This window comes from Alternaria metachromatica (genome assembly GCF_023757995.1).
Source record: "Alternaria metachromatica strain BMP 0045 chromosome Unknown scaffold_2, whole genome shotgun sequence".
Classification (NCBI taxonomy): Eukaryota; Fungi; Ascomycota; class Dothideomycetes; order Pleosporales; family Pleosporaceae; genus Alternaria; species Alternaria metachromatica.
Window position 1 is genome coordinate 1,114,579 of NW_026055493.1, and position 23,851 is coordinate 1,138,429.

At 53.3% G+C, this 23,851-nt stretch overlaps 8 protein-coding genes across 8 annotated transcripts; 4 read left to right on the forward strand and 4 right to left on the reverse strand.

The window, feature by feature from the left end:
* Window positions 1-1,090: 1,090 nt before the first annotated feature.
* On the reverse strand, window positions 1,091-3,858 carry J4E83_001200 (uncharacterized protein; the record flags this gene model as incomplete). Its single annotated transcript, XM_049328157.1, has 3 exons — window positions 1,091-3,629; window positions 3,682-3,794; window positions 3,841-3,858. The coding sequence occupies 3 exons, from the start codon at window positions 3,856-3,858 to the stop codon at window positions 1,091-1,093; spliced, it is 2,670 nt and encodes an 889-aa protein (XP_049192675.1).
* Window positions 3,859-4,227: 369 nt separating this feature from the next.
* Window positions 4,228-5,623, forward strand: J4E83_001201 (uncharacterized protein; the record flags this gene model as incomplete). Its single annotated transcript, XM_049328158.1, has 6 exons — window positions 4,228-4,263; window positions 4,322-4,335; window positions 4,384-4,426; window positions 4,476-4,638; window positions 4,686-4,996; window positions 5,045-5,623. The coding sequence occupies 6 exons, from the start codon at window positions 4,228-4,230 to the stop codon at window positions 5,621-5,623; spliced, it is 1,146 nt and encodes a 381-aa protein (XP_049192676.1).
* Window positions 5,624-5,919: 296 nt separating this feature from the next.
* Window positions 5,920-8,212, reverse strand: J4E83_001202 (uncharacterized protein; the record flags this gene model as incomplete). Its single annotated transcript, XM_049328159.1, has 9 exons — window positions 5,920-6,449; window positions 6,610-6,638; window positions 6,694-6,717; window positions 7,203-7,445; window positions 7,505-7,782; window positions 7,841-7,883; window positions 7,934-7,978; window positions 8,030-8,040; window positions 8,093-8,212. The coding sequence occupies 9 exons, from the start codon at window positions 8,210-8,212 to the stop codon at window positions 5,920-5,922; spliced, it is 1,323 nt and encodes a 440-aa protein (XP_049192677.1).
* Window positions 8,213-9,412: 1,200 nt separating this feature from the next.
* J4E83_001203 (uncharacterized protein) lies at window positions 9,413-12,225 on the forward strand (the record flags this gene model as incomplete). The annotated part of the gene is made up of 4 exons (XM_049328160.1): window positions 9,413-9,625; window positions 9,676-11,747; window positions 11,798-12,076; window positions 12,129-12,225. 4 exons carry the CDS (start codon window positions 9,413-9,415, stop codon window positions 12,223-12,225), a joined length of 2,661 nt encoding a protein of 886 aa, XP_049192678.1.
* A 1,625-nt stretch (window positions 12,226-13,850) lies between these two features.
* On the forward strand, window positions 13,851-16,391 carry J4E83_001204 (uncharacterized protein; the record flags this gene model as incomplete). The annotated part of the gene is made up of 1 exon (XM_049328161.1): window positions 13,851-16,391. The coding sequence occupies one exon, from the start codon at window positions 13,851-13,853 to the stop codon at window positions 16,389-16,391; it is 2,541 nt and encodes an 846-aa protein (XP_049192679.1).
* Window positions 16,392-17,027: 636 nt separating this feature from the next.
* J4E83_001205 (uncharacterized protein) lies at window positions 17,028-17,933 on the forward strand (the record flags this gene model as incomplete). The annotated part of the gene is made up of 2 exons (XM_049328162.1): window positions 17,028-17,031; window positions 17,059-17,933. 2 exons carry the CDS (start codon window positions 17,028-17,030, stop codon window positions 17,931-17,933), a joined length of 879 nt encoding a protein of 292 aa, XP_049192680.1.
* Window positions 17,934-17,995: 62 nt separating this feature from the next.
* J4E83_001206 (uncharacterized protein) lies at window positions 17,996-19,453 on the reverse strand (the record flags this gene model as incomplete). The annotated part of the gene is made up of 1 exon (XM_049328163.1): window positions 17,996-19,453. One exon carries the CDS (start codon window positions 19,451-19,453, stop codon window positions 17,996-17,998), a length of 1,458 nt encoding a protein of 485 aa, XP_049192681.1.
* Window positions 19,454-21,334: 1,881 nt separating this feature from the next.
* On the reverse strand, window positions 21,335-23,777 carry J4E83_001207 (uncharacterized protein; the record flags this gene model as incomplete). Its single annotated transcript, XM_049328164.1, has 2 exons — window positions 21,335-22,154; window positions 22,204-23,777. 2 exons carry the CDS (start codon window positions 23,775-23,777, stop codon window positions 21,335-21,337), a joined length of 2,394 nt encoding a protein of 797 aa, XP_049192682.1.
* Between the last annotated feature and the right edge of the window lie 74 nt (window positions 23,778-23,851).

A 23,851-nucleotide genomic window follows, 5' to 3' on the forward strand; every position in this document is an offset into this window, starting at 1 on the left:
AGGCGGTCGGTGGGTAGCTTTTGTATGCCACGAGCAAGCCACAGTCTCCCGTCTCACGCGTGATACGCCATACCATTCCAAGAAACTGCTCAGATAGAGTTTGAACTTCAAATTTGGCCGGGTATCTCCTGGTAAGATTTGTTAAATTGGGTGCTTACATTCAAGGGTTTGAATTGTGTGCATCTTACTGCCACCTGCATAGAATTGGCATGGCGCGCTACGGCTGTAATGCTGCGTAGCGCGTGAACTACTGTAACTATTTTGAATGATTCGGCACGCTGTAGACTTCGGCCCGTTCTCACCTCTTCTACCAAAAGTCTAGACTATACTTCGGAGTTTGGTCCGTCAATACAGCCCTCGAGTCCATGAAGTTCTGTCTTCGTGCACCATGTCGGAAATCAGGAAAGCTACCACTCGGCATGGGAGGTAGTCATTGTATGGATAGAGCAAGAAGCGGTACCTAACTATTGACAGGAAAAGCTACACTGGCAGCTTCTACTATGCAAGAACTATCTCAAACAATATTCTTGGAGTCGCCACACCGCCTGAACCGGCACGTACCGGCTCGTACATACGATACAAGATACGGCGTCTGGTGATGTTGAGTAGTATCTCCGCCTATCGTTCGACTGTCTTAGTGATGCCTCGGTCTTTCCGTAGCAAGGATGGCAATGTTGTGGCGGCTGACAAGGACGGCAATCTCATACCAGAAACGGCCCGTGACGATCTGTTGACCCCTTCTTAATTCTCTCATGTAGATATCCTTTCCCCCTCACCCAACAGTCGAGATCATGCCAAGGTTCTTTGTATACAATAAGCGGTGTGATAAGTTCTTCCTCCTCGCAATACATCCTCCATCAATGCGTTGGTGAAGTACGATCGTCGTAAGCAGCACGCATCTTCCTAGCACATTAGCCATGATCAAGCCGCGCGATGTACGCTTTGACCATCATTGTTGTCCAGTCTGGATGTTCAAAGTGTAGAAAGAGCGACATCGAGCAGGGGCAGTTGCTGGTGATCAGAACCTCGGGACACGCAGGCGCCATCTTCGATATAACAGTTCGTCAAAATTCGTATTCGTACAATGGTATCACTCTTCAAAGCCCATCCACTCGCCTATATCCTCGCCTTCATCGCTGTCAACCATCTCTTCATCCGATATCCCATTCTCTATCGCTTTGACCCCAAAGTCGAGTTGGGCTGACTTCTCTTTCTCCTCTGGCGGCTGCGCCAGCAGATATTCGATGCGATAGATGTTCTCATCGGCCAATCTTGCGAGCTCAGCCTGTATTCTGCGAACAGCTTTCTCGACGCTTCTCAACTCGGCCTCAAGTCCGCCCTTGTTGTCCTTCATCCATCGGCCGTGCTTGCTGAGCAGTGCCTCGATCCATACCAAATTGAACTCCAGATGCGGGGACTCGTCGGCTTGTAGGGCGACGAATCGTAGTAACCGACCGAGATATACTGATGGTAGGTCTTTGACTACTAGAGCGACGTTGCTCACGGGCGTCGCTTCGTATACGCGGCGAACAAGGTTGCGCTCGTTCAGACGGAAAGCCATGACCAGTGCCTTGAGGTAGTCTTTCTGTGCGAGAGTCTCGAGAGTTGTCGCCGGTGTGACAGTGATGTCTAGGTCGAAGGGATCGAATTGGAACGTATTGTCGAGTGAGTAGATTAGTAAGCCTTCTGTTGAAGCAGCGCAGAACGCTCTGCCTGTTGGCGAGAACGCGACAGCGGGTACGCGCACTTCCGGTCGTGTTTTCCGTGCGCCAATGCCCTTCTGCGCACCGGGTAGTGTTGTGTCTCGCCGATCTTCTAGATCTGACGCTTCGCCTTGGTCGTCAATGAGACCTTGTGGCCCGGCATCTGTGAGCAGCTTGCTGTTGAGGAACTCTTGTGTGCCATCGAGAGAAAGGTTCACGGATACGGTGAACTTCTTGAGCAACACACCGGACTGAACATCGTATAGACAGATGTACTTGGAGTTGCCGCCTGCCAATACACACGTGCCGTCTGCGCTGTACTTCACCGACGTAAAGGCTTTGGTGCCTGCTACATTGGCTGCAGTGCGCCGATCTGACATCTTGCGACCACCGGAAACGTCCCTTCGCGCATCAAGGCCATTTTCTTGTGCAGCATCGGACACGTTCCAGAACGTCAGTTGTCCATCAAGAGTTGTGACGGCTATTTGCTTCGAATCGGGGCGAAATGCGACAGATAGGATGTCGGCCATGAGTTGTAGCGGCTCGCTTGTTTGGGTGCGAGCAAAGATGTTCCAGACGCGAACAGTCCTATCCCAACTTCCACTGACCAGCGTGCCGGCATCGGGGGAGAATGCTAATGATGACACAGGGCCCTCGTGGCCAGACAGCCTGTCGAGCAACTGGCCGGTCTGCACGGACCAAATATGAATGTCAAAAGAGTCGATAGAGCCCGCGCATACGACCTCGCCGCTTGGGTCAACCGCTAGGGACGAAAAGGAAAGCCTCGATGGCGCTGTGAAAGTGCGGAAGTTGCGATACCGGTGGAGATCCCAAGCCCTGATGGAGCCATCAAGACTGGCTGTGAACAAGACGTTCCCCTTCTTCGCAAATTCGCAGGCCGTCACACCGCCCATATGTTCTGTGAATGTGACGACACAGAAACCGGAGTTGACTTCCCAGACTTTGATCTTTCCATCGTCTGCCGCTGTTATTATCCGTTGACCGTCCGGCGAGTATGCGATTGTGTTCATCGAGTCGAAGTGTCCCTGCTGCTTCAAAATATACGATTCCGACTGCCACTCCCACACAAGTAGCTGGCCGAGCTTCGACGCGCCAAACGCTAGCCACTCTCCGGTCTTGTTGATAGCGATGTAATCGATGTCGTTCTGCGAGATGCTGAGGCTGGAGATTTGCGCAAATTCTGGTAGCTCGTGGATGAAGAAGGCACCATGTGAAAAGCCTGTCACGAGCAATTTCGACTCGGGATGGAAGCTGGCGCATGTGACGTGCGCATTGTTCTGATGGAAGAAGTGGCGTTCCTGGATACCCCATTGTAGGTTCTCGTCGTCGTCCGGGTCGGCGTCGGCGGGCGCATCGTAGCGTAGCATGTATTTCCAGACGAACAGCGCTCCGTCCTTGCTGACTGTGTAAATGGTCTCTTGATCCTTGGAGAACCATGCGCCGACGACTTCCTGCCTGTGTCCACCCAGTGTTGTCTGCGCGTGTCCTTCTGCTTGATCCACACTCCATATCCGCGCCGTCATGTCCTTGGACGCGCTCAGGAAAAATCTCGAGTCGCTAGACCATTCTATGCTCTGGACTGAATTGTAGTGTCCTGTGTATATCCGGTGGCGCACGAAGGGCGCAAACTCAAGGTCACCCTCCGCAACGTCTGGAGTGGATGGTGTGTGCCATACTTCAATCTGCCTTCCTATGCCTACTGCGAAATGCCGACCAGAAGGAGAGAAAGCGATCGAGGTGACTTCGCCGCGGAGAGAGAAGTGGTAAAGTACGATGCGACGAGGAACATTGGTGAGGACTGCGCGACCGTCTTCATCGACCGAGAGGAGCAGGTTTCCGCGGGGGTTGAGGGCCAGGCGTGCGATGTTCTTCCGGTGCGCAAACGGAAGCGTGTATGATTTGGAGCTGACTAATGATCAGCGCATATCGAGAGAGGCAGCCGCGACTGTGAGCCTACCTCACAAGGTCGAAAACCGTAACGCGGTTACCAACCGGCGACAGCAGACATGTGCCATCGGGTGTGAAGAGAAGATTGCCTCTGCTGTAGACGGTGCCCAGCAGGTTGGAGAACTGTGGGTGTCAGACGCGAACATTTGCACGGCAGCACTCAACTCACCTGAAAGTCAGTCTTCATCTTCAAAGTATCGTGGCTGCGGTCTCGTCATGTCGTGGCGGGCATGATGGTCGCATCTTGAACTTTTTCGAAGCTCGGATCATCGCAAGACGCGCTAGTGGAGTAGTGTGCATTAGTCGCGGTTTCCCCGTTCAGGGTCAGTGCTTGCCGAATGGGCGACTGGCAGAAAGGGGACCCAAATTGTCTACCAACACCACACCTCCTCACCAGACCCCATATCGCACCTCGTCCAGCAACCTCACTGCTGACTTGCTTTTCACCCGCCACCTCCACGTATGTTCTAACGCCGCACTCCCCCGATATCAGGCTCCATATAGCTAACACCACGCAGACCCCATACACACCAGCGGTCAACCACACATCAGCACAATGGCCGAGTCCGCGTCCCCCATTGGCATTGCCAATGTACGTATACCATCTGCTCAGCCTATGTCTTCAATTCGTATACTAATATGCATTGCAGCTGCCCAACCAGAGGTACTATCAACACAGCGGACACGCAGCTTCGGCCCTAACGTAGCACAGGCACAAGATTGTTGCAAAGCGCGGTGCTGCCTTCACCATCATGGTACGCATACCATCCCCATGATCAATCGACTTCAGTCTAACTAGCTCAGGTTGCTGGCGAGTCTGGTCTCGGAAAGACGACCTTCATCAACACCCTCTTCTCCACCACCATCAAGAACTACGCCGACCACAAGCGACGACACCACAAGCAGATGGACAAGACCGTCGAGATTGAGATCACCAAGGCCGAGCTCGAGGAGAAGTTCTTCAAGGGTACGCAGCGCCATCCTGCTATTCGCTCTTTATGCTAACACACCTAGTCCGTCTTACCGTTATCGACACCCCCGGTTTCGGTGACTACGTCAACAACCGCGACTCGTGGCAACCCATCATCGAGTTCCTCGACGACCAGCATGAGTCGTACATGCTCCAGGAGCAACAACCGCGCCGCTCTGATAAGATCGATCTCCGTGTTCACGCCTGCCTGTACTTCATCCGCCCCACCGGCCACACCTTGAAGCCCCTGGACATTGAGGTCATGAAGAAGCTGTGCACACGCGTCAACTTGATCCCGGTTGTAGCCAAGGCCGACACACTGAGCCCAACAGACCTGGCCAAGTTCAAGGCGAGGGTAAGTTGGTCCATCCACATGTCACCAGCAAATACTGACCGCTTGTAGGTGCGCCAAGTGATCGATGCTCAGGGCATCAAGATCTACACTCCCCCTCTCGAGGATGACGACGCCGCCGCCATGCAGCATGCACGCGGTCTCATCGATGCCATGCCCTTCTCCGTCATCGGTTCCGAGAAGGACGTCCAGACCAACGACGGCCGCACCGTCAAGGGTCGCCAATACGCCTGGGGTGTTGCCGAAGTCGAGAACGAGGAGCACTGCGACTTCAAGAAGCTCCGCGCTATTCTCATCCGAACCCACATGCTCGACCTCATCCACACCACGGAGGAGAACCACTACGAGGCCTACCGCGCTGGCCAGATGGAGACAAGGAAGTTCGGCGAGGCGCGCCCAAGGAAGCTGGACAACCCCAAGTTCAAGGAGGAGGAAGAGGCGCTCCGCAAGCGTTTCACCGAGCAGGTCAAGGTTGAGGAGCAGCGCTTCAGGCAGTGGGAGCAGAAGCTTATTGCTGAGCGTGACCGCCTCAACAAGGATCTCGAGGCCAGCCACGCGGAGATCAAGCGTCTTGAGACGGAAGTGGACAGCCTCCAGGGAAGCATCAACCGCTCTCACGGCCGTCGCTAGACGCACCTTTTGGCGTTGGTGGTGTTGCACGTACAGAGATGGTGCAGCGATTCAGCATGGTCGCACTAATTCTCCACATTCTTCCTTCAAGATTCCCCTTTCTGTTTCCGTAACTTCGGTTCTCATATGTCTGTAATGTCGCGCCGCCGTGGGGATCACTGTAGGCGACGCGTATCTAGGCTTGAGCTAAAACAGCATGTCATAGCTTATAGTTGTATAACTTGGTATTAATCTATTATGAAGACCGCTGGTCGCTAAATCTTGTTCTTGGGTATAGTGATGTTGAGATGGTAGACTTAGACCTGTAATCCGCCAAACACCCTATCCAGCTCCTCGCCTTCTTGTGCCTTGCGCTCCGCCTGCGGATCTAGATCCATCAGGTTTTGCTCCGGCACCTTTTCTTCCTTAGCCGACTCATTATTATCGCCAGGTCCCTCCGGCTTGATGATATGCACTCCACTGTCCAACCACCCAGGCGCAACCCTCCTCTTCTCCGCGAGATCCTCCTTCCGCCGCCTCTCCTCCCACTCCGCCAACGTCCTCCTCGCGTCCGCTTCCAGCTTAGCAAGGTGCTCTTGTAGCGCAACACACGACGTGAGTATCTGGTCTGGATGCGCTGATGTGCCCGTTGATGAGGTGACGTATGCTGGTTTCGACGCAGAGGCGTTGGGGTTGGACGGGTCTTGTTGTTGCTGCTGCTGAGAGAGGATCGAGGGAGGCAGCGTCGACGGGAGGGTTACGTAGGAGTATGGCAGGGGGACGGATGTGGGGAGGGAGAGGAAGGGCGAGAGTGTTAGGGGGACTTGGGCGAGGAGGGGGTGGGGGTCTGTGGGAGTGGTGTTAGCGAGGTTCGCGCGCGTTGTGCTGGGTGGAGGGACGCGATGCGATGCGACGAGTAGTCACACTTCAGAGCTCGCATGTCCGAATGAGACGATGCCGAGGTCGCTAGTGATCTCTCAACATGCTCTCAAGCGGCACCCTCGCACTGGAGCTCACAACTGGTCGCATGGTCTGGCTATGCGCGCGCATTGCGCTGGGTGTGCATTGTAGCGGGGAAGAGGAGCACTCACGTTCGTCGTGCATATTCGATATGGCTATACGCGTACGTCAGGGTCCGTCGATTTTGCCAAAGTAGCAGTATCAGGGCGTATATTCGGTCTTGTCGAGTACGGTGGGGCGTAACTTTGCGGGAACGGTGTTGCAGGGCTTGGGGTTGTGGAGGCACGAGGTGTTGGTGGGGAAGCTCCAGGTTGAGTGGAGCTGCTGACGCAGGTACGGAGTTCCAAGGTTCCACGGTTGGAAGCTGCGGTCACGCGTTATGCATGTGAGATAGATGCGGGCAGATTGTTTGTGGGATGCATACACGAAGACAGTCTTGGGGAACGGTTTATCTTGCGTGTTGATGGGGAAGTCATTTCTTGTGGCATTATGGATGGATCTTGAGTGTAGCGAAAGTGTATCTATATTTCCACTACCCTTTCACTAGATTGCATTTGGGTTGGATCTTGTATGTACTTGACGCAACAAGAAGAAGAGAAGTTTATGTATGTGCGCGTGAATGTCCCCCATGTTTGCCTACCTGATCTTGGCAGAGCAAGTGAATGGTCTCGGACCGGGAATTGTGTAGCTGGTCGGGATCGGCCAGTACAGTTGAAACTTAATCCCCGGGTCAGTCGCTTTGTATGCACCTGGAAAGCTGACAGTCGCCGGACTGGCACTGCCACCTCCTGTCACATTGATTTGAGCACACTCCATATAGAGTTGAGCACCGGGGTAGTTTGAGGCGGCATGGAGAGCAATGAGCTCTGCGCGAAGGAGGTACCTGGAAAGACCCGTGTCAGTCGACCATATAGATTTGGCAAGAACTTGGAGATGACTTACTGTCCACTGGGAATGCATGACGGCAGTACAAAGTCTACCAGGCCCTTGTTGTTATACAGTCTTGTAACGGCCCACTCGCCATTGGCATCCATACCATCCTCGTAGATCTTAAACCACTTGAGTCCCGTCACTTTGGTAGACAAGGCATCATCGACTCTGGCAAGGTAGACCATGATGGGTCCCAGATGACCGGGGTCAATTGGATCTGACTTGTCCGTCTCGGGCTTGGAATCGAGCGTGTGGTGCCACTCGGCAGTGAGCTTGTCTCCAGCTTTGACCTGACAAGGAGTAAGCCGAAGCCATGTGGCGTTATTGCTTATTGCGCAACCAGCGTACATTGATGATGTCTTTGGGAAGAGGCGTTCTGTGGGGGTTTATGCTGAATGCGGGTCAATCTAGCGCTTGGTTCCACGCTTTGTAATGCTTTACCCGCCATTACAGATCACATCGTTTGATGTAACGTCCGTTATTGGTCTGGAAACGTAAGTGAGTTGGAGTTCAAAAGGCGATTGCGGGGTGCATTACCCGTCGTAGGTCTGTGTCGTGCTGTTAGCAGGGGAGCAACATGGGAATCGTGAACATGCTCACCGGCACTCGAATCCCCTTAGTGTGTCCTTGCGCCACGCCATTGACGTGTAGCTGGGTGAAAATTGTGTGTGCCGAAGCGCTGGCCAGTAAAGCACAAGTAACCGCATAAGCCTTCATCATGTAGGCTACTACGTTAGATCCTGAATGTCCTCATCAACGCGTCGATGAATCTTCCTATATGCCATTGTTCTGCACCGTTCTCAAGCTGTCCAAATGGAACACGGCATTATTGTTCAAATCTGGTCGACCTTCCAGTTCGGCACGCATGCGACTCGCGGTAGACTCGCGTGACCAGAGACACTTTAATCCCAATCTATTTCGCCCGCCGTAACGCACTTTTGAAAATATACTGTGTATGCACGAGACACGTGCTTTGTGGATTCCTCAGCGCATAGAACCCTCGGCATATACCAAATAGGCAACGAGCACCAATGCGGTCTTGACTGCGCGTTCTTTGAACCGGCGGTTGGGTGGAAAAACCGCAGTATTAATTACAGGGAGGAGGATATGACCGAGACATGCCGCGACACCGTGGCGCGGCTCTTGGAATGTGGGAAGCGAGAGGAGGAATGCGTAATATAATAGATTGTGTGTTACTGGTCTGGTCAAGTGTTTCAATCAATGAAACGTGCGCGTCTTGTCGGTCAGCGAGAAGGCTTGGAAGCCGTCCTTCATTTTGGGGCAGCCTTGCGGAATATGCGGGAAGAAGCCGGTACCGAGAAGGCTGTGGCGGTTGCACGAGGTCAAGAGCACTGACTTGATAATCTTTCCGACGAAGCTGGTGGTGCAGATGGTGCACTTGAAGAGGCTGATGCGAGGCGAAAGCGCGAAAGTGACGGTCCATCCCACCAGCCACTAAACGATTGTGGGGAAGCCTGGGCCCGAACGGGCAAGGGGCACATGGCTAACGGCGATGCTAAGTCGCAGTCCCGGCTTCTGTCAATCTACATCAATCAATCCACCCATGCCGCCGTAGTTTCGACATATTAACGACTAACCTTGAATCTCGGCCAGATCACCTACGTTTTGAAACAGCCAATGACGATGTCGCCCACGGTAATCACGCCCCTCGCTTGGCCCATCCCAGCCAGCGCGCGTCTTCCGTACCTGGTTCAATGCGCACTTCTGCCGCCTCCAGAAGGAAGTTCCCCAGGTAGTGGCTTGGCCACGGGTGTCAACCCCATACACGGCGGCGTAGTCTAGCATAATGTTGATGTGTATATAACACGTCCGCACCCTGGCATAGCGATAGAGGCCACAGCTACAACTTGCGCTTGTCAATTCATCTCATCTTCGACGTGCTGGTAACAAGTCTCCAAGATGAAGACCTCTTCTTTCGTTCGAGCGGCTTCGCTGCTATCCTCTCTTTTCGCCCCTCTCGCTCTTGCGCAGGAAACGTTCACCCACGAAGGCACCGGTATTGAGTTCTGGCGCCAGACAGTCAGTGACGCCCAGACTGCAGGTGGTTTCGAGTGGGGTTGGGTACTGCCTGGAGAACCTACTGGAGCCAACGACGAGTACATTGGTTACATTGTAAGTTATAGCAAGTCTGCGTCGATGCTGCAGCCGCTAATGTTCCCCAGAAAGGTTCGCTCGAAGCAAACAGGCAGGGATGGTCCGGTGTCAGCCATGCTGGTGGCATGCCAAACTCTCTTCTCCTCGTTGCATGGCCGGAAGAAGATGCCGTCAAGACCAAGTTTGTCTGGGCAGGTGGCTATGTCGCTCCTGAGGACTACACTGGCAACGCGACTTTGACTCAAATCTTCCACTCCGTCACCGACACACACTTCGAGATCGTCTACCGATGCGAGCACTGCTGGGTCTGGAACCAGGGCGGTGCTGAGGGCTCTCAGCTTCCCACTACTGAGGTCAACGTTATCGGTTGGGCCCAGCATGACAAGATCTATGACGGTACCTGGGTTTTCCACAACAAGGGACAGTCTCAGTTCGGCGCTCCTACCGCGGACGCGAGGAACGCAAAGTACACCGACTACCTCAAGTTGGTAGGTGGCCAGCCTTCTGGTGCACCTACACCGACCAAATCTGGTCAGCCATCGGCTACGCCCACTCCAACAGCACCTGTCAAGTGCCAGGGATCGCCTGCTCCTTCAGGCTCCTTCGACTACATCGTCATTGGCGGTGGTGCTGGAGGTATTCCCGTAGCAGACAAGCTTTCTGAGTCTGGCAAGAGTGTTCTCATGCTCGAGAAGGGCCCGCCATCTCTCGCCCGATTCGGCGGAAAGATGGGCCCTGACTGGGTCACTAGCAACAACCTGACCCGCTTCGACGTTCCCGGTCTTTGCAACCAGATCTGGGTTGACTCTGCTGGTGTAGCTTGCACTGACATTGACCAAATGGCTGGCTGTGTTCTCGGTGGAGGCGCTGCTGTCAACGCTGCGCTTTGGTGGAAGCCTGTTGACATTGACTTCGACTACCAGTTCCCGAACGGCTGGAAGTCAGCTGACGTCAAGGGCGCAATCGACCGTGTCTTCAAGCGCATCCCGGGTACTGACACTCCTTCTGTCGACGGAAAGCGCTACAAGCAGGAAGGCTTCGATGTCCTATCCGGTGCGCTTGGTGCAGATGGCTGGAAGAGCGTCGTCGCGAACGACCAACAGAACCAGAAGAACCGCACATACTCTCACTCTCCCTTCATGTACGACAACGGTCAAAGGCAGGGTCCTCTTGGCACTTACATGGTTTCCGCCCTTGAGAGGAAGAACTTCAAGCTGTGGACTAACACCATGGCCCGCCGTATCGTTCGCACCGGTGATACTGCTACTGGCGTCGAGCTTGAGAGCGGTGTTGGCGGCACTGGCTACTGCGGTACTGTCAACCTGAACCCTGGAGGCCGTGTCATTGTCTCCGGTGGAGCTTTCGGATCCTCCAAGGTTCTCTTCCGCAGCGGCATTGGACCAAAAGACCAGCTGAGCATCGTCAAGAACAGCGCCCTCGATGGCTCGACCATGATCAACGAGTCTGATTGGATCAACCTCCCTGTCGGCCAGAACTTGAACGACCACGTCAACACCGACCTTGTTATCAAGCATCCCAACATCTCCTTCTACGACTTCTACAAGGCGTGGGATGCTCCCATCGAGAGCGACAAGGATCTGTACCTCTCCAAGCGCTCTGGTATCCTTGCTCAGTCTGCGCCCAACATTGGTCCCCTCGCTTGGGAAGTGATCAAGGGAAGTGATGGCATTGACCGATCGCTCCAATGGACTGCTCGTGTTGAAGGCCCCGGTGCCAACGACACCCACCACCTCACTATCAGCCAGTATCTAGGCCACGGCTCTACCTCGCGTGGTGCGCTCTCCATCAACGGTGCTCTCAACGTCTACGTCAGCAAGGCGCCCTACCTACAGAACGAAGCCGACACCGGTGTAGTTGTTGCCGGTATCAAGAGCATGATGAAGGCTATCCAGAAGAACCCAATGATCGAGTTCCAGGTACCATCACCCAACATGACGGTTGAGGCGTACGTTGCCAGCCTTCCCAAGACACCAGCTGCCCGTCGCGCCAACCACTGGATCGGAACCGCGAAGATTGGAACCGATAGTGGTCTTACTGGCGGAACAGCCGTCGTGGATCTGAACACTCAGGTGTACGGAACGAAGAACATTCACGTCGTCGACGCGTCTCTCTTCCCTGGGTAAGCTCACCCTCAATATCACACAACATCCTCGAACTAACATGGCGCAGTCACATCTTCACCAACCCTACATCTTACATCGTCGTGCTCGCAGAACATGCTGCTGCTAAGATCCTTGCACTTGGTGCAAGCAGTGGAGGTGGTAAGCCTTCGTCGTCCGCTCCGTCATCCGCCAGTACCGCTAAGCCCTCATCTTCCAAGGCTCCGACTAGTTCGTCAGCTGCCCCTGTGAAGCCATCGTCCACACCAGGAAAGTCATCGGCTGCGCCGACCAAGACATCTGCAGCACCCTCAGCTACTCCTACCAAGACGGCAAACGCCTGGGAACAGTAAGTGGACAAAGCACTTTCATGCATTGAACACATACTAACTTCGAATCAGATGCGGCGGTCAAGGCTACACTGGTCCGACAGCTTGTGTCAGCGGATACAAGTGCGCAGTGAACAACACATGGTTCTCTCAGTGCGTCCCTAAATAAGAGGCGCACACCAATCTCCCGCCCCGGTCTCGACATTTGATACATCTGGGGCATCTTCTTTGTACATACTTTAGCTTCAGTGAATATCACTCGCTCTTCCTGCAACTTCGTGTCTTGAATGCCTCGCTTGGCCTCGTGAGCTGATGACTTCCGCAGAACCTTGGAATGTCTGGAAGCCGAGGTGATGATGCGTGACGAATGCAGAATAGCGCGCGTCTTATCGCGCCCCGCATTTATCGACCTTTCATCGCAACTGATCGCTCATCTCATCCCAACTTTCTTTGGCGTTTTCAACATTATTCTTTTCGCGTAGCGGCCCTCAATCTTACGTGACTTGGGTGTTGTATACTTCCTGGCTGCTCCACACGTACATGATGCCATCCAACTGCCCAGCCACCTCTGCCAAGCGCGACGATGACGCGTCGAAGAACGTGACGGGACTGCTCCATCAACGGCTTCAAAGCAGCCCTAAAGACGACTGGGGACGATTGTTCGAGTGCTGGGGCTATGATGATTGTGGTGACTGTCATCGGAGTAAAGGCCATTGCGGGTGGTGTGCTATTGTATGTTCATATCTCCTCCATCGACTTGTCACGCATTCACCCCTGGGATACGGCGGATTATGACTGACTGAATCTAACAGTCCTCGACGTGCCTTCCCTTACCTACGGACGCTTTATCAAAAGCTTTTCCTCTCCTTTCACCCATTCGCTACGACTCGATATGCGCTTTACCATCTGAGCGCTTTGAGCTGCGTACCTCGGGGTTGGGCTGTCAAGTGTCTACAATCACATTCTTGACGTCCATCGTGACTATCTTCTCTACGCTCTTCGGTGTTCTAGTGCTGTACAGTCTCGCGAAGTGTATCAAGGGGGTTGGCTTTGGTGCAAAGGCAAGTCGAGGTGGCTACGCGCTCTATGAAGATGGAACGGAAGAGGTATGGGTAAGAAGAAGCGAAAGTTGGGGGAAGTGGTGGCGAAGAGTGAATGGCGAGCAGAAAGAATTCGAGGTTGAAGAGGTGGATGGAGGGACGCGTAAGAGAGGCTTTTTCTGGTGGAATACGAGGGATGCAGAGAGGAGACCTTTGCTTGAGTGATGGGGGTGTGAAGATGATCGTTCGGCCTACGTTGGACGATACTGGTGTACTGGTCGCACATCTATACCAGCGGCTAGGCTATCTGCGTCACTACCGCCTGCTCGACACTCACTCGCCCCTCACCTCCGCGTCTGCCTTCCCGAATACGTCATTATCCAGAAACGTCCGATCTTTCACTTCTCGTCTCTGAGTGATATCACCTGCTCTCACCCAGATCCACGTCCAAGCTCTCACGCACTAAGGCCATATAAAAAAGCCCCTCTCCGACCAGCTCTTTTCCTCCACCGTACACCCCGACAACACTGCGGTACCTTACCTCCAAACAACTTCTCTTCTATTCACGACTACGAACATTCTACAGAAAGCTACTCCATTAGACATGGACCGGATGCGCCAACGCGGACGTTTCGGTCGAGCCAATTCGATGTGGATTCCCGGCTCCTTCAGTGACAGCGATAGCGGCGATCAATTCAGTCCCGCTGCTCACACCCCGCCAAGCTCTGACGAGTACCAATCGCCTTCCAACAGGATGTCTCCCAAGGTCAACACCGCTGGTCTTCGACCACTCCAGGAAATCGCTGAAGAGGCTAACATGTGTGCGGCGTCCCAGCTTGCGTTCGATAACGACGATGAGGCCTTGGCTCAACTCGAAGCTCGGATCGAAGAACTCAACGCTGAGTATGAGCAAGTCCTGAACGGCCAACCTGGTAAGGACAAGGAACACGGCCTTGCGTACGCCTCCAGCAACGAGCGCGAAGAACACGACGAGCAAGATCCCGCTGGACACGGCGCAAACGGCCGCAACGACCCCGCCGGACTCCGAGGGCTGGTTAAAGCCCACGAGATGGCAGTGAAGAAGTCTATCAACAGTGCCCGTAACATGATCGGGGCGTTCCCCTCAGCCGTCGATCTTTTCCCCGTGTACAACAACATGCGCTCCGCGGTTCAGCAACCCGACCAAGTCGCGGGAGGTATGATTGATCAGACTCCAAGGCCCTATGGGAACTATCGACATCAGACTGAGACACATTCACTATCGCATACCGACACTGCTCCTACTCGCTCGGCGGAAGTCAAGGCTTCTCCTTCTGCTAGACGCGCTGATGATCAGGGTGAAGAGCAGTCCGTGAAGAAGAAGTGGAGTACTGTTAAGGTCAAGTCTGGAGATGATGATGGCAATAGCCCAACTGCAGACCGACCAAACCTCCATTCGACATTTTTCGACACTTTCGTCTGGCCGACTGAGCTGTCCACGACATTGTCCCATGCTCGCGCTGCAACGAGGGCATCTAGGTCACCGCTTCCTGAGCTCAGGACTTTCGAGGACGTCCACCGCCAGATTCGCGAGCAGGATGTCGAAACTATCCTGGACGCCGACAACATGGCTACTCTACATTGGGTTAAACGCGAACTCGCTCCTGTTTCTTCCCCGAGCGGCCCTGCAACCCCAAAGCCCGAGCCCGCTACTTCGCTTCCAGAACGCACTCACCCAAAGAAGAACGCACCCAGCCAGTCATCGCTAGAGGCCCTTTGCGGTGTCCACACGGGTCAAGATCACAACGTCAACTGTATTACCCTCAAGGAAGGTATCTCACCCATCGATCTTCTGAATCTTCTAGATAACTCCGACATTTCCGATATCGAGTTCGAGATCGAAGACGACTGTGCCGAGGTCAAGAACGGCGACGCGACAGCCGGAACTACTACTTTAGAGCCGCGTAAATTTCTTCCGACTGTTGCGGAAGATAACAAGCAGGCTCGCGTAGCAGTAGAAGGTCTCAACTATGGTCTCAACACAGATGGAGAAGAGTACAGCGACTCCGACGCCGATTCGATTCCCGACCTCTTCTCTATGGACAAGGGTTTGCCAGAGAAGACTTCTGATGTCGAGACCGCTACCGGCTCTGCTTCTGCTGACAGCACCCCCGCACCGGACGACGCTATGGTAGACGAGTTTCTGGACTTTACTGCCAACGCCTTCTCGCGCGATGAAGTCTTCGAGATCCTTCGTATGTGCGGCGCAAATCTAGTTGTTGCTGTCTCCATGTACCGCAACGCCCGCAGTCTTGATCATATCCGACAGATGCTGAGGGCTTGGCTTGCGCCGCTTGAGAACGGTGGTTTGGGAGAAATGGATCGCCAGTCCATTCAAGACGGCGTAATGAACCCCTTAATGGTCACTGATCCCTCACATGCCTTCACACCTCTTCACAACGATGAACCTACTGGAACAACGATGGATGTGCGAGATGCCGACCGTTTCAACGTACTCCGACCTTTGAAGGACATCGCAAGCTCCACAGAGGAAGACGAGTCCAAGAAGGACCAGGACAAGGCCAAGAACAAGACGGGCGCTGTTCGTGCAGCCCCCTCTGCGATTAGTGACGGATATGGCGGTTCAGGTGGGCTAAGGGATCCCCTGTGGGCTCCGTCAAGTTGGGAATACGAGTGTAAGGACCTTGCTTGGTTGATAAACCCCAACTCCGCGCCTGGTAATCCGGGGTCTACTGGACCAGGCCCACAGAGCTCAGGAGACGACGCATGGGCTTCCATTGGTAACCTTAAAGACTCCAACAACGCTCCCGAACCAGAAGCTCCTGTATCTACTGACTATACCGTCACCTATTGGGCCACCGTCGAGTCCGGCGACAAGACTGTCCACATTCCCATCAACAGCAGCGACGTCTCCGGTCCCGAGAAGAACATCATCGAGAGCAGCACTGGTATGAAGAAGATCTGGAAATGGGCTCAAGAGAAAGGTCTTAGCGACAAGATCAGCCTTCAAGACGCTTTCGACCTCGCCAAGGACATGCACTGCAAGGACGAAATCGACCAGCCAGTCATTAAGGAGCCTGAGCGTGCCACAGAGCTCCCACGTGCTACCCGCCGCAGGCGTAGCCGCAGCCACAGCCCATATCCACAACGCGCTGCTCCCGCTGTAGGTCTCTCCGGTGTGAACTACGTTTACCCCAACCCCCCGCATGTTCACCCGATGACCTCTCCGATGAGTCTGGTCGATCCGGCCCACGAGGACGTGTGTGATGAGGGCGAGGGGTGGTCTTGTTATTAGCCTTTTTGGCTTGACGTCTTTTAGGGCTTGGGGTCTTCTATTTCATGCTTTACAGATTTAGGAGTGATTCTCCGCCCGATGGCCTTGCTTTGTTTGTTCTTGATTATGGGATTGCGCATATGACGAGATCACGGTAAAAGGTCATTGGCTTACAAGACTAAAGGATGTTTGCGAAAGGCGGGTTTTCCGTCAGAATGGGTAGTACGGATAGCTGCACTGCTTAGTGCTATGAACGTGGAGAATATTCGTAACTTTGTCTCTCACTGTACAGTGATATCACTAAGCCCAGCATTGATCTTTTAGGCATGGAAGATAAACTCGACACTAATATCCGCTCGCACCATAATCTTGGCCTAAATAGACTGCGAATTAGCTTGGGATGAACGTGTGGTGGATGAAAAGTCGTGCACGATGCCGACAAGCCCCACACTCTATTCGCATATTAACGTCCATGCAGGTCCATCCGCAACGCACCCATGCTCGAGCATGGTAGTCCAGATTATTTCCAACGGCAGTTCACACAGTCTCAAAGCTATTGTAATCTTTCATAAAGCTGAGAAAGATACGAGGAACAACAGCACTATCCTGAATCAATTCCACATTGTTGCTGAGTTGCAAGAGCTGCGATCCCTCAACATGCGTCCCTCAACCCTTCTCAGCGCAACAGCGCTCCTCCCCCTCGCAATGAGCGCCTGCGAACGCGAGTTCCTCGCCGCCTTCACATCGCTCTACCTCTCCGCCCAAACCATTGGCAACTCCACACTTCTCACAAACTACATGCTCCAAAACTTCACCTACACGGAGAACTTCAAGCCCGCCAATCTCTCCGCCGCAACCTCCATCATCAACACGCCCCTCAACAGCACCGACTCGCGCGTCTTCCTAGACCCGTACCTCTGCAGCGCGTTCACCGAGATCATCGTGGCAGAGTCAAGCCACCCGTATGTTCTCGGCGTGCGCGTGGAGGGGAACGGCAAGTTTGTGACGAGAATGGAGACCCTGGTTAGTGATGAAGGGGATTGGTTGTTCAATGCTACTGGTACGGCGTACTGGAATGCGATGCAGGATTGGTCGCCTGTTCCGCTTGCGGACCAGGATACCCGCGAGGTTATCAAGGCGGCTGGCGATGCGTACTTCAACCGCTTTGGCAATGTCAATGTCACCATTCCGTTTGGCACACCTTGCGCCAGGCTTGAAGGAGGTGCGTATACCGATACGAGTATGACGAATGGCGAGACCTGCTCTTTGGGTCTGCCGAGTACGGTTTATGTGCAGGATCGCCGGTATGTGGTTGACGTCGAAATGGGCAGCGTGAATATCTATGTGGGTTTCCCGGGGCTGGACAGGGCGAGTGAGACACCGGCTCCAGATAGCCATACTTTCCGCGTCGAGAAGGGGAAGATTCGGTACGTGCATACTATCTCGACGTGTGAGAACTTTGGGTGTGGGCTGAATGGGACGTATATACCGATTGGCGGCGGCAAGAAGATGGCGAGAGGTATCGCTGCTCCAAGGCTTCGGAAGACAAGACGCGCGTTGTAGGAAAATGGTGAAACTGGTAAAATTCGCTTCGTTATAGCATGCACATCGCTTAGTCTGCTATTCTATACTCGTACCTTCAGGTTCAATCCTGTGATACTCCACCGTCCCACAACCAGTATACAGCTTCCTAGCAACACTGCAGTTCCCGCGAAGATCTGCGCGCTAAGATAACCTCCACCATTGCTTTGTATCAGCGCTCCTGCGATCGGTGGCCCGATGAAAGTGCCCAGACCTACGATGGCAAGTCCCTGCCCATTTCTCGTACCTACTTTACTCATATCCTTTGTCAGCGTAGTCATTACAGCCGGGAAGATTCCTTGGAATCCCGAGACGAAGAAGCCATAGCACACCGCCCAAGCGTAAAGGCTAGGCTCGCTGTTGACTAGAGGCCAGAAGTAAAGTACAAAAGCGGAGACGAAGCAAAAGGGTATTAAGATATTGTACGGCCCGGTATACTTGTCGGCGAAATAGGACGGTACGATACGACCAAGGACACCGACACCGTTCAATACTAGCAGAATGTTGATGGAGGTTGCGTATGGTAGACCAAGGATATCGATCGCGAACGATGAGATGTAGTAGAAGGCGAAGTACTGCCCAAGGGCAATGAGAAAAACTCCCATCAGGAATACACTATACGGCATTTCTCTGAACGCGCTGAGTTCGAGCACTGGGCCAGACTTTCTCGGAGGTAGTCGTGGTTTCAACAGGGAGCTGTAACATATTCCCACAGCTAGCATCATGAAAGCCATCACCCTGACAGTCCATGGGAAACCAATTCGGGGAACTAGCTGTCGTGCGATCGTTGGGTAGACGAGTCCACCCGTCGCACTGCCGCTGGCCATGATCGCGAGTGCCACGCTCCGATTCTTCGCAAAGTATGTGCTAACAAGTCCCAGAACAGGCGCGAATTGCATCCCGTTTCCAACTCCATTCATGACACCCTGCGCAAGGAAGATCTGCCAGTACTTCGTACACAGACTGGTCATGAACATGCCGAGGCAGGAAACGAGCATGCCGGGTATCACTGACCAGTAGAAGTATCCCGCATCGAAAAGACGCCCGGTCAACATGCCCAGCGAAAAGTGACCCAGCATCTGGAAGCTTCCGATCCAGGATACGGCTGATGGTTCAAGACCCAGGTCGAGCGTGTAATACTGTTGGAAGACGCCAAATGTCGCAATCATCCCCCACGTGTTGAAGATAACGAAGTGGCCCATGAACGCCTGCACCCAGGCTTTGGCACCCCCATCAGGCGGTGGCCCAGGGTCGATGACGGATGCATTCGAACGAGCGGTAATTGTCTTAGCCAGTCCGATCACCGACTTCTTGGTACGAGATGTATGAGTAAGGTATGTCGGTATTCTTTCGATCTCCTCCTCTTCGTGCTGGGATGCTGGTCTTGATGGAACCCTTATTGAGGCGTACGACGCGTCATGATGGCGTTCGTGATGGCGTTCGGTGTGCGCTTCTCCGAACTCCGATATCGTGGCTTTCTCCACATCGCGGTTGGCACTCATCTCAACGGACTGGAAAGGATGTTGTCAATTGCCTGATGTGATGAGGAAGACGAAGAGTACGGCTTCCAAGAGGTGGTGTGGCTGGTGTGTGGGTATTCGAAAGAAGCGCATCCTTCGGTGTTTTATCCGACGGTCAACCATCTTTTCAACTCATCGTCCCCACTCTCCGGCCGCGGAGGCTAACTGAGATCCGATGCCATCTTGAGCTTGGTTGTTGGATCTGTATGCATGCTGCACGCAGGATGTCCAATTGCGAAGCTTTGCCTGGGGATATGGGGAAAGCTTGTGGCTGCTTCCCCAAAATTTCGGCAATAACACCGCGTTGGTATACTTTACGCTAACCTAATTGGGCTCGTCGATCTTCAAAGCGCGCCCTACGGCTCTCATCAATATTGCCACACGACACCACAATCTACATCATAATAATGGTGGAGTTTTACTTTTCTAATCATCTTGCGGATATATCATTAAAACTAGAATCCGTTCGCTTGGGCGACCAGACCATGTGGTAACCTCAATCAGACCTGCTTTCGCCACCACCTTCACCAGTTGGTCATCTTCGTCGCGATGTCGCTACGAGGTAGATCGCGGCATATGACAGTGCGAACATATCTCCACGAAGTGAGGAGAAGATGTACGCGTCGTGGATGGCGTAAAGATGGTATCGCTTTCTAATTCGTGCATTAGCAAGCGTGCCTAGGTAATCAACAGGACCAGCATGTTGCATACCAGCTTGAGATTGCGCATCAGCCTGGACCGACACACTGCAGCTCTTGATAAATCTTTTGGAGGACACCGTTGAGCTCCTGGTCGGTAGCGAGTCGGACGGTTTCTTGTATAGGCGTTGCTCAGGATCCACGCACATCCATTGCGCAATGGTGCGCATCTCGTTGAAGATAAGAAGGCTGCGGCCAGCATAATGAGCTGAGATATCTTCTGGTTGGGATAAGAAATTGTCAACATTATACATGCAGTTGTCTTGCAGAGTGACCAGCTCTCTGTTGGCAACCCGACCATCCTCTTTAGTCCGCAGGCGGCAGGAGAAGAAGACAGGAAACGGCTCCAAGAAAGCAGTAAGACTTTTCAATAAGTCTACGTGTGTTACCACCTTCGGTAGCCACTCGTGAGCTATTTTCAACGCAAACAAAAGCTCTACGTCAACTTCCGAATTGACTTTAACGATGACAGGCCACTGGCCTTCATCCAACCGTTGTTGTAGTGCGGCAGCCTTGCCGTACTCTGGGAGTTCAAACGTTGATCCTTCCATGCTGCATTTTCTGATGCGATCGTTTGCCTTCTCGAGGATGTTGACAGAAGCTTGGACGGTATTGCGGTGTATCAGGCGGAACGATGCTTGGTTATTCAACTTGTAACGCAAACTGCTTGGCTTGTGTGCCATGTCGTGGTTACGGCTGTTCGCGGTGGTGTGGAAGAAAGGTGATCAGGAGCAGTGTATAACACAAAATTGATAGAATCAATTCAAAGGAAGGAGGTAAACGAGTTAAATCGATGACAGAAACTTTCTGGCAACAGGAGCGCACGGGAATATGTATTGATCGGAAGGTTCTTCGTCACGACTGAGGGCGATTGGTGAAGCCTGCCGGAGGACAGTCCGATGCAGAGATGTAACTGTAAGCATGGCTTAATAGGGTCTTGTTGGACCCCTCTCTTGCCGTATTCGGTTCCGCGGTTCATCATCACGAACATCTAAATGAGGCCAGAGGAAAATTCCGTGCAACTCGGAGGCTGGCAAGCTATATCGCTAGCATACTGGCTATGGTAGCCTGCCGAAGCAGTAGGACTCATACCTAAAGCTATCTCAATAATCGTAATACACCTTCCCAGATAGAATGTTGACATCACTAGCTATGACATACTAGCTCACGCCTTCATATGCTCTTCGAACAACTTCTTCTGCTTCTCCCACTCCTTCTTGAGCTTCTTCACCCTCCCCTTAGCCACATCAGCACCGTCCTTATCCTTCGTCGGCAGACCATCCTCATCCCACGCACTATACTCCTCAGTCCTAAACATGTCCTTAGGGTTGATCTTAGCTTGCTCTGCGAGCTTCGCCTTCTTCTCCGCCTCCTCGCGTTCGCGCTTGAGCTTAGCCTCCGCTTTCTGACGAGCAATTTCCTCTTTCTGAGAGCGGGCGGCTTGCAGCTCTGCGTCGACCGGTCGGACCATGGCGGGCGCGTTCTCGCGGTCTTCAAGGTAGATGCCGAGATCCCAAAGGTGCGTGTCGCGGAGCTGGTCGCACAGGTCGAGGTAGTCCTTTGCTGGCGCTTGCTTCTTTGCGAGGTCTTGTAGAGACTGTTGGAAAGTGGAAAGGACTTCGGCATATGGGACTGCTTCTATGTCTTGTTGCTTCGCGGGGTTATGCTGGGCGATGATAGAGTCTAGGTTCTCGTTGAGATCGCCGGCTATGGCATGCTGCCTCACTTGGTCCCGTTCCCGTGAAACAGCGTATACGTGCTCTTTGGCGGCCGAAGGAATATCGATGCCAGCCCAGCCGATGCCACCGTCCCAGGGGTCAGCTGAACCGTCAAGGCCGAATATCCGGACCATGCGGGTGATGTAGCGAGCGACGTCGAATGAGACATCATCAGACAGTCCAGCCTTGTCGGCTGAGTTGTATTCGGTGATGAGGCTGGAAATCGCACGCATAGCGGTAGGTGTGTCGAACGAGTCGGCTAGCGCACTGATGCTACATTAGTAAAAGTTTCGATACCCATCTTCTCGTGTCTTACCTGTGTACTTTCTCCTTCGCAGATTCAAGAGACTGTTTCACCTTCTCGTCTTCAGCACCGGTCGAACTGATGTTTGGGTGTACTTCAAGATCCCGAACTTTGTAGAAGAAGTTGGTGACATAGCTCTCCCATGATGAACCCGACTTTCGCATGTCTGGTGTGATTTCGATACCGTCGTGCCAGCCTCCGAGAAGGAAGATGATGCGCAAACTCCGTGCATTCCAATCACCGCGACTCAGGGCTTCGCGGATTGTGGTGAAGTTCTTCAAGCTCTTTGACATCTTGGAACCGGATATAGACAGGTGACCCATGTGGAGGAAGTAGTTCACCCACTGCGCACCGCCTTCCTTTTGCCAGTAGGCTTCTGACTGTGCTAGTTCGTTGTCGTGATGTGGGAAGCAGAGATCGATACCTCCACTGTGTATGTCCATCTGTTCGCCTAGAACGGCCGAAGCCATAACGGAGCACTCGATATGCCATCCTGGTCGACCTGGGCCCCATGGGCTCTTCCATGCTGGTTCTCCCGGTTTCGATGACTTCCAGAGCGCGAAGTCGGAGTCGTTGCGCTTTTCCGAGGTCTTGACTGTTGACAGAGCACCTTCGCCATCTGCTTGCAGATTCGTGTCACCTCTGTTCCATGGCTCCAGGCGTGCGTAGTGGTTCCCCTTTCTCTTCTCGAAGCTCTCAATATCGAAGTAAACAGATCCATCCGATGTGCTGTATGCCATGCCGTTCTTGATAATTTTGTCTACGAAAGCCACGATGTCATCGCCGTACTCAGTCACGCGAGTGACTACATCCGGATCCAGGACGTTGAGCGCTCGCATATCCTCGTTGAAGCGCGCTTCGTACTTCTTGGTAAGTGTCGTGAAAACCGAGTGGTCGCTGGCATCGATAGTTGAACCATATAGTGAGTCGAGGTAAGGTAACAGTACGTCCTCAGCGCCAGCATAGAAAATCTCCACATCCTCAGGGGTCGACTTCGATGGAGCCAGCAACGACGTGACTGCTGTGCTGGCCGTCCGGAGGTGCATCTTGATCTTCGCTTCCTTGTCGCCTGGCGGACCAACACCGTCGACGGACTTGCCCTGAATGACATTGGCATACTTCTCTGCAGAGTCGCTGTTGAAGCTGCCGATGTTGACATCCTCACTGAGCAGAGGTAGGTTTTTCTTGACATATGCGTCAAAGGCTTTGATGGTAGTGTTGACAACTTCATCCGTTACAGTTGGGTTATCGGCCTTGAACTTAGCGAGAAGATATTGTTGGCGCCCGCGCAGGATGATCTTGTCGTCAACGTCTGTGATATTCTGAACGAACTTCAGCCTGTAACCGTAGTATTGGGCCAGGATTCTCCGCAGAATGTCGTTTGTGACGTAATTTCGAGCATGACCCAAGTGTGCATCGTCGTAGACGGTGGGACCGCAACTGTACCACTTGACTTCTTTGCCTTCAGGATCGATAGGTACGAAGTCGTTCTTTGATCTCGTCAACGAGTTCCAGACTTTCAATTTTGCTGGGCTTGATCCTTTGGGTTCCTTCCACGGAGGTTGGGTGCGCGCCGGTGTCGCCATGTTGGCTGCTAATCTTGGCGATATTTGACTCCTGTGTATCCAAGTGCAGTTGGTTTTCGAAAGTAGAAGTGGGG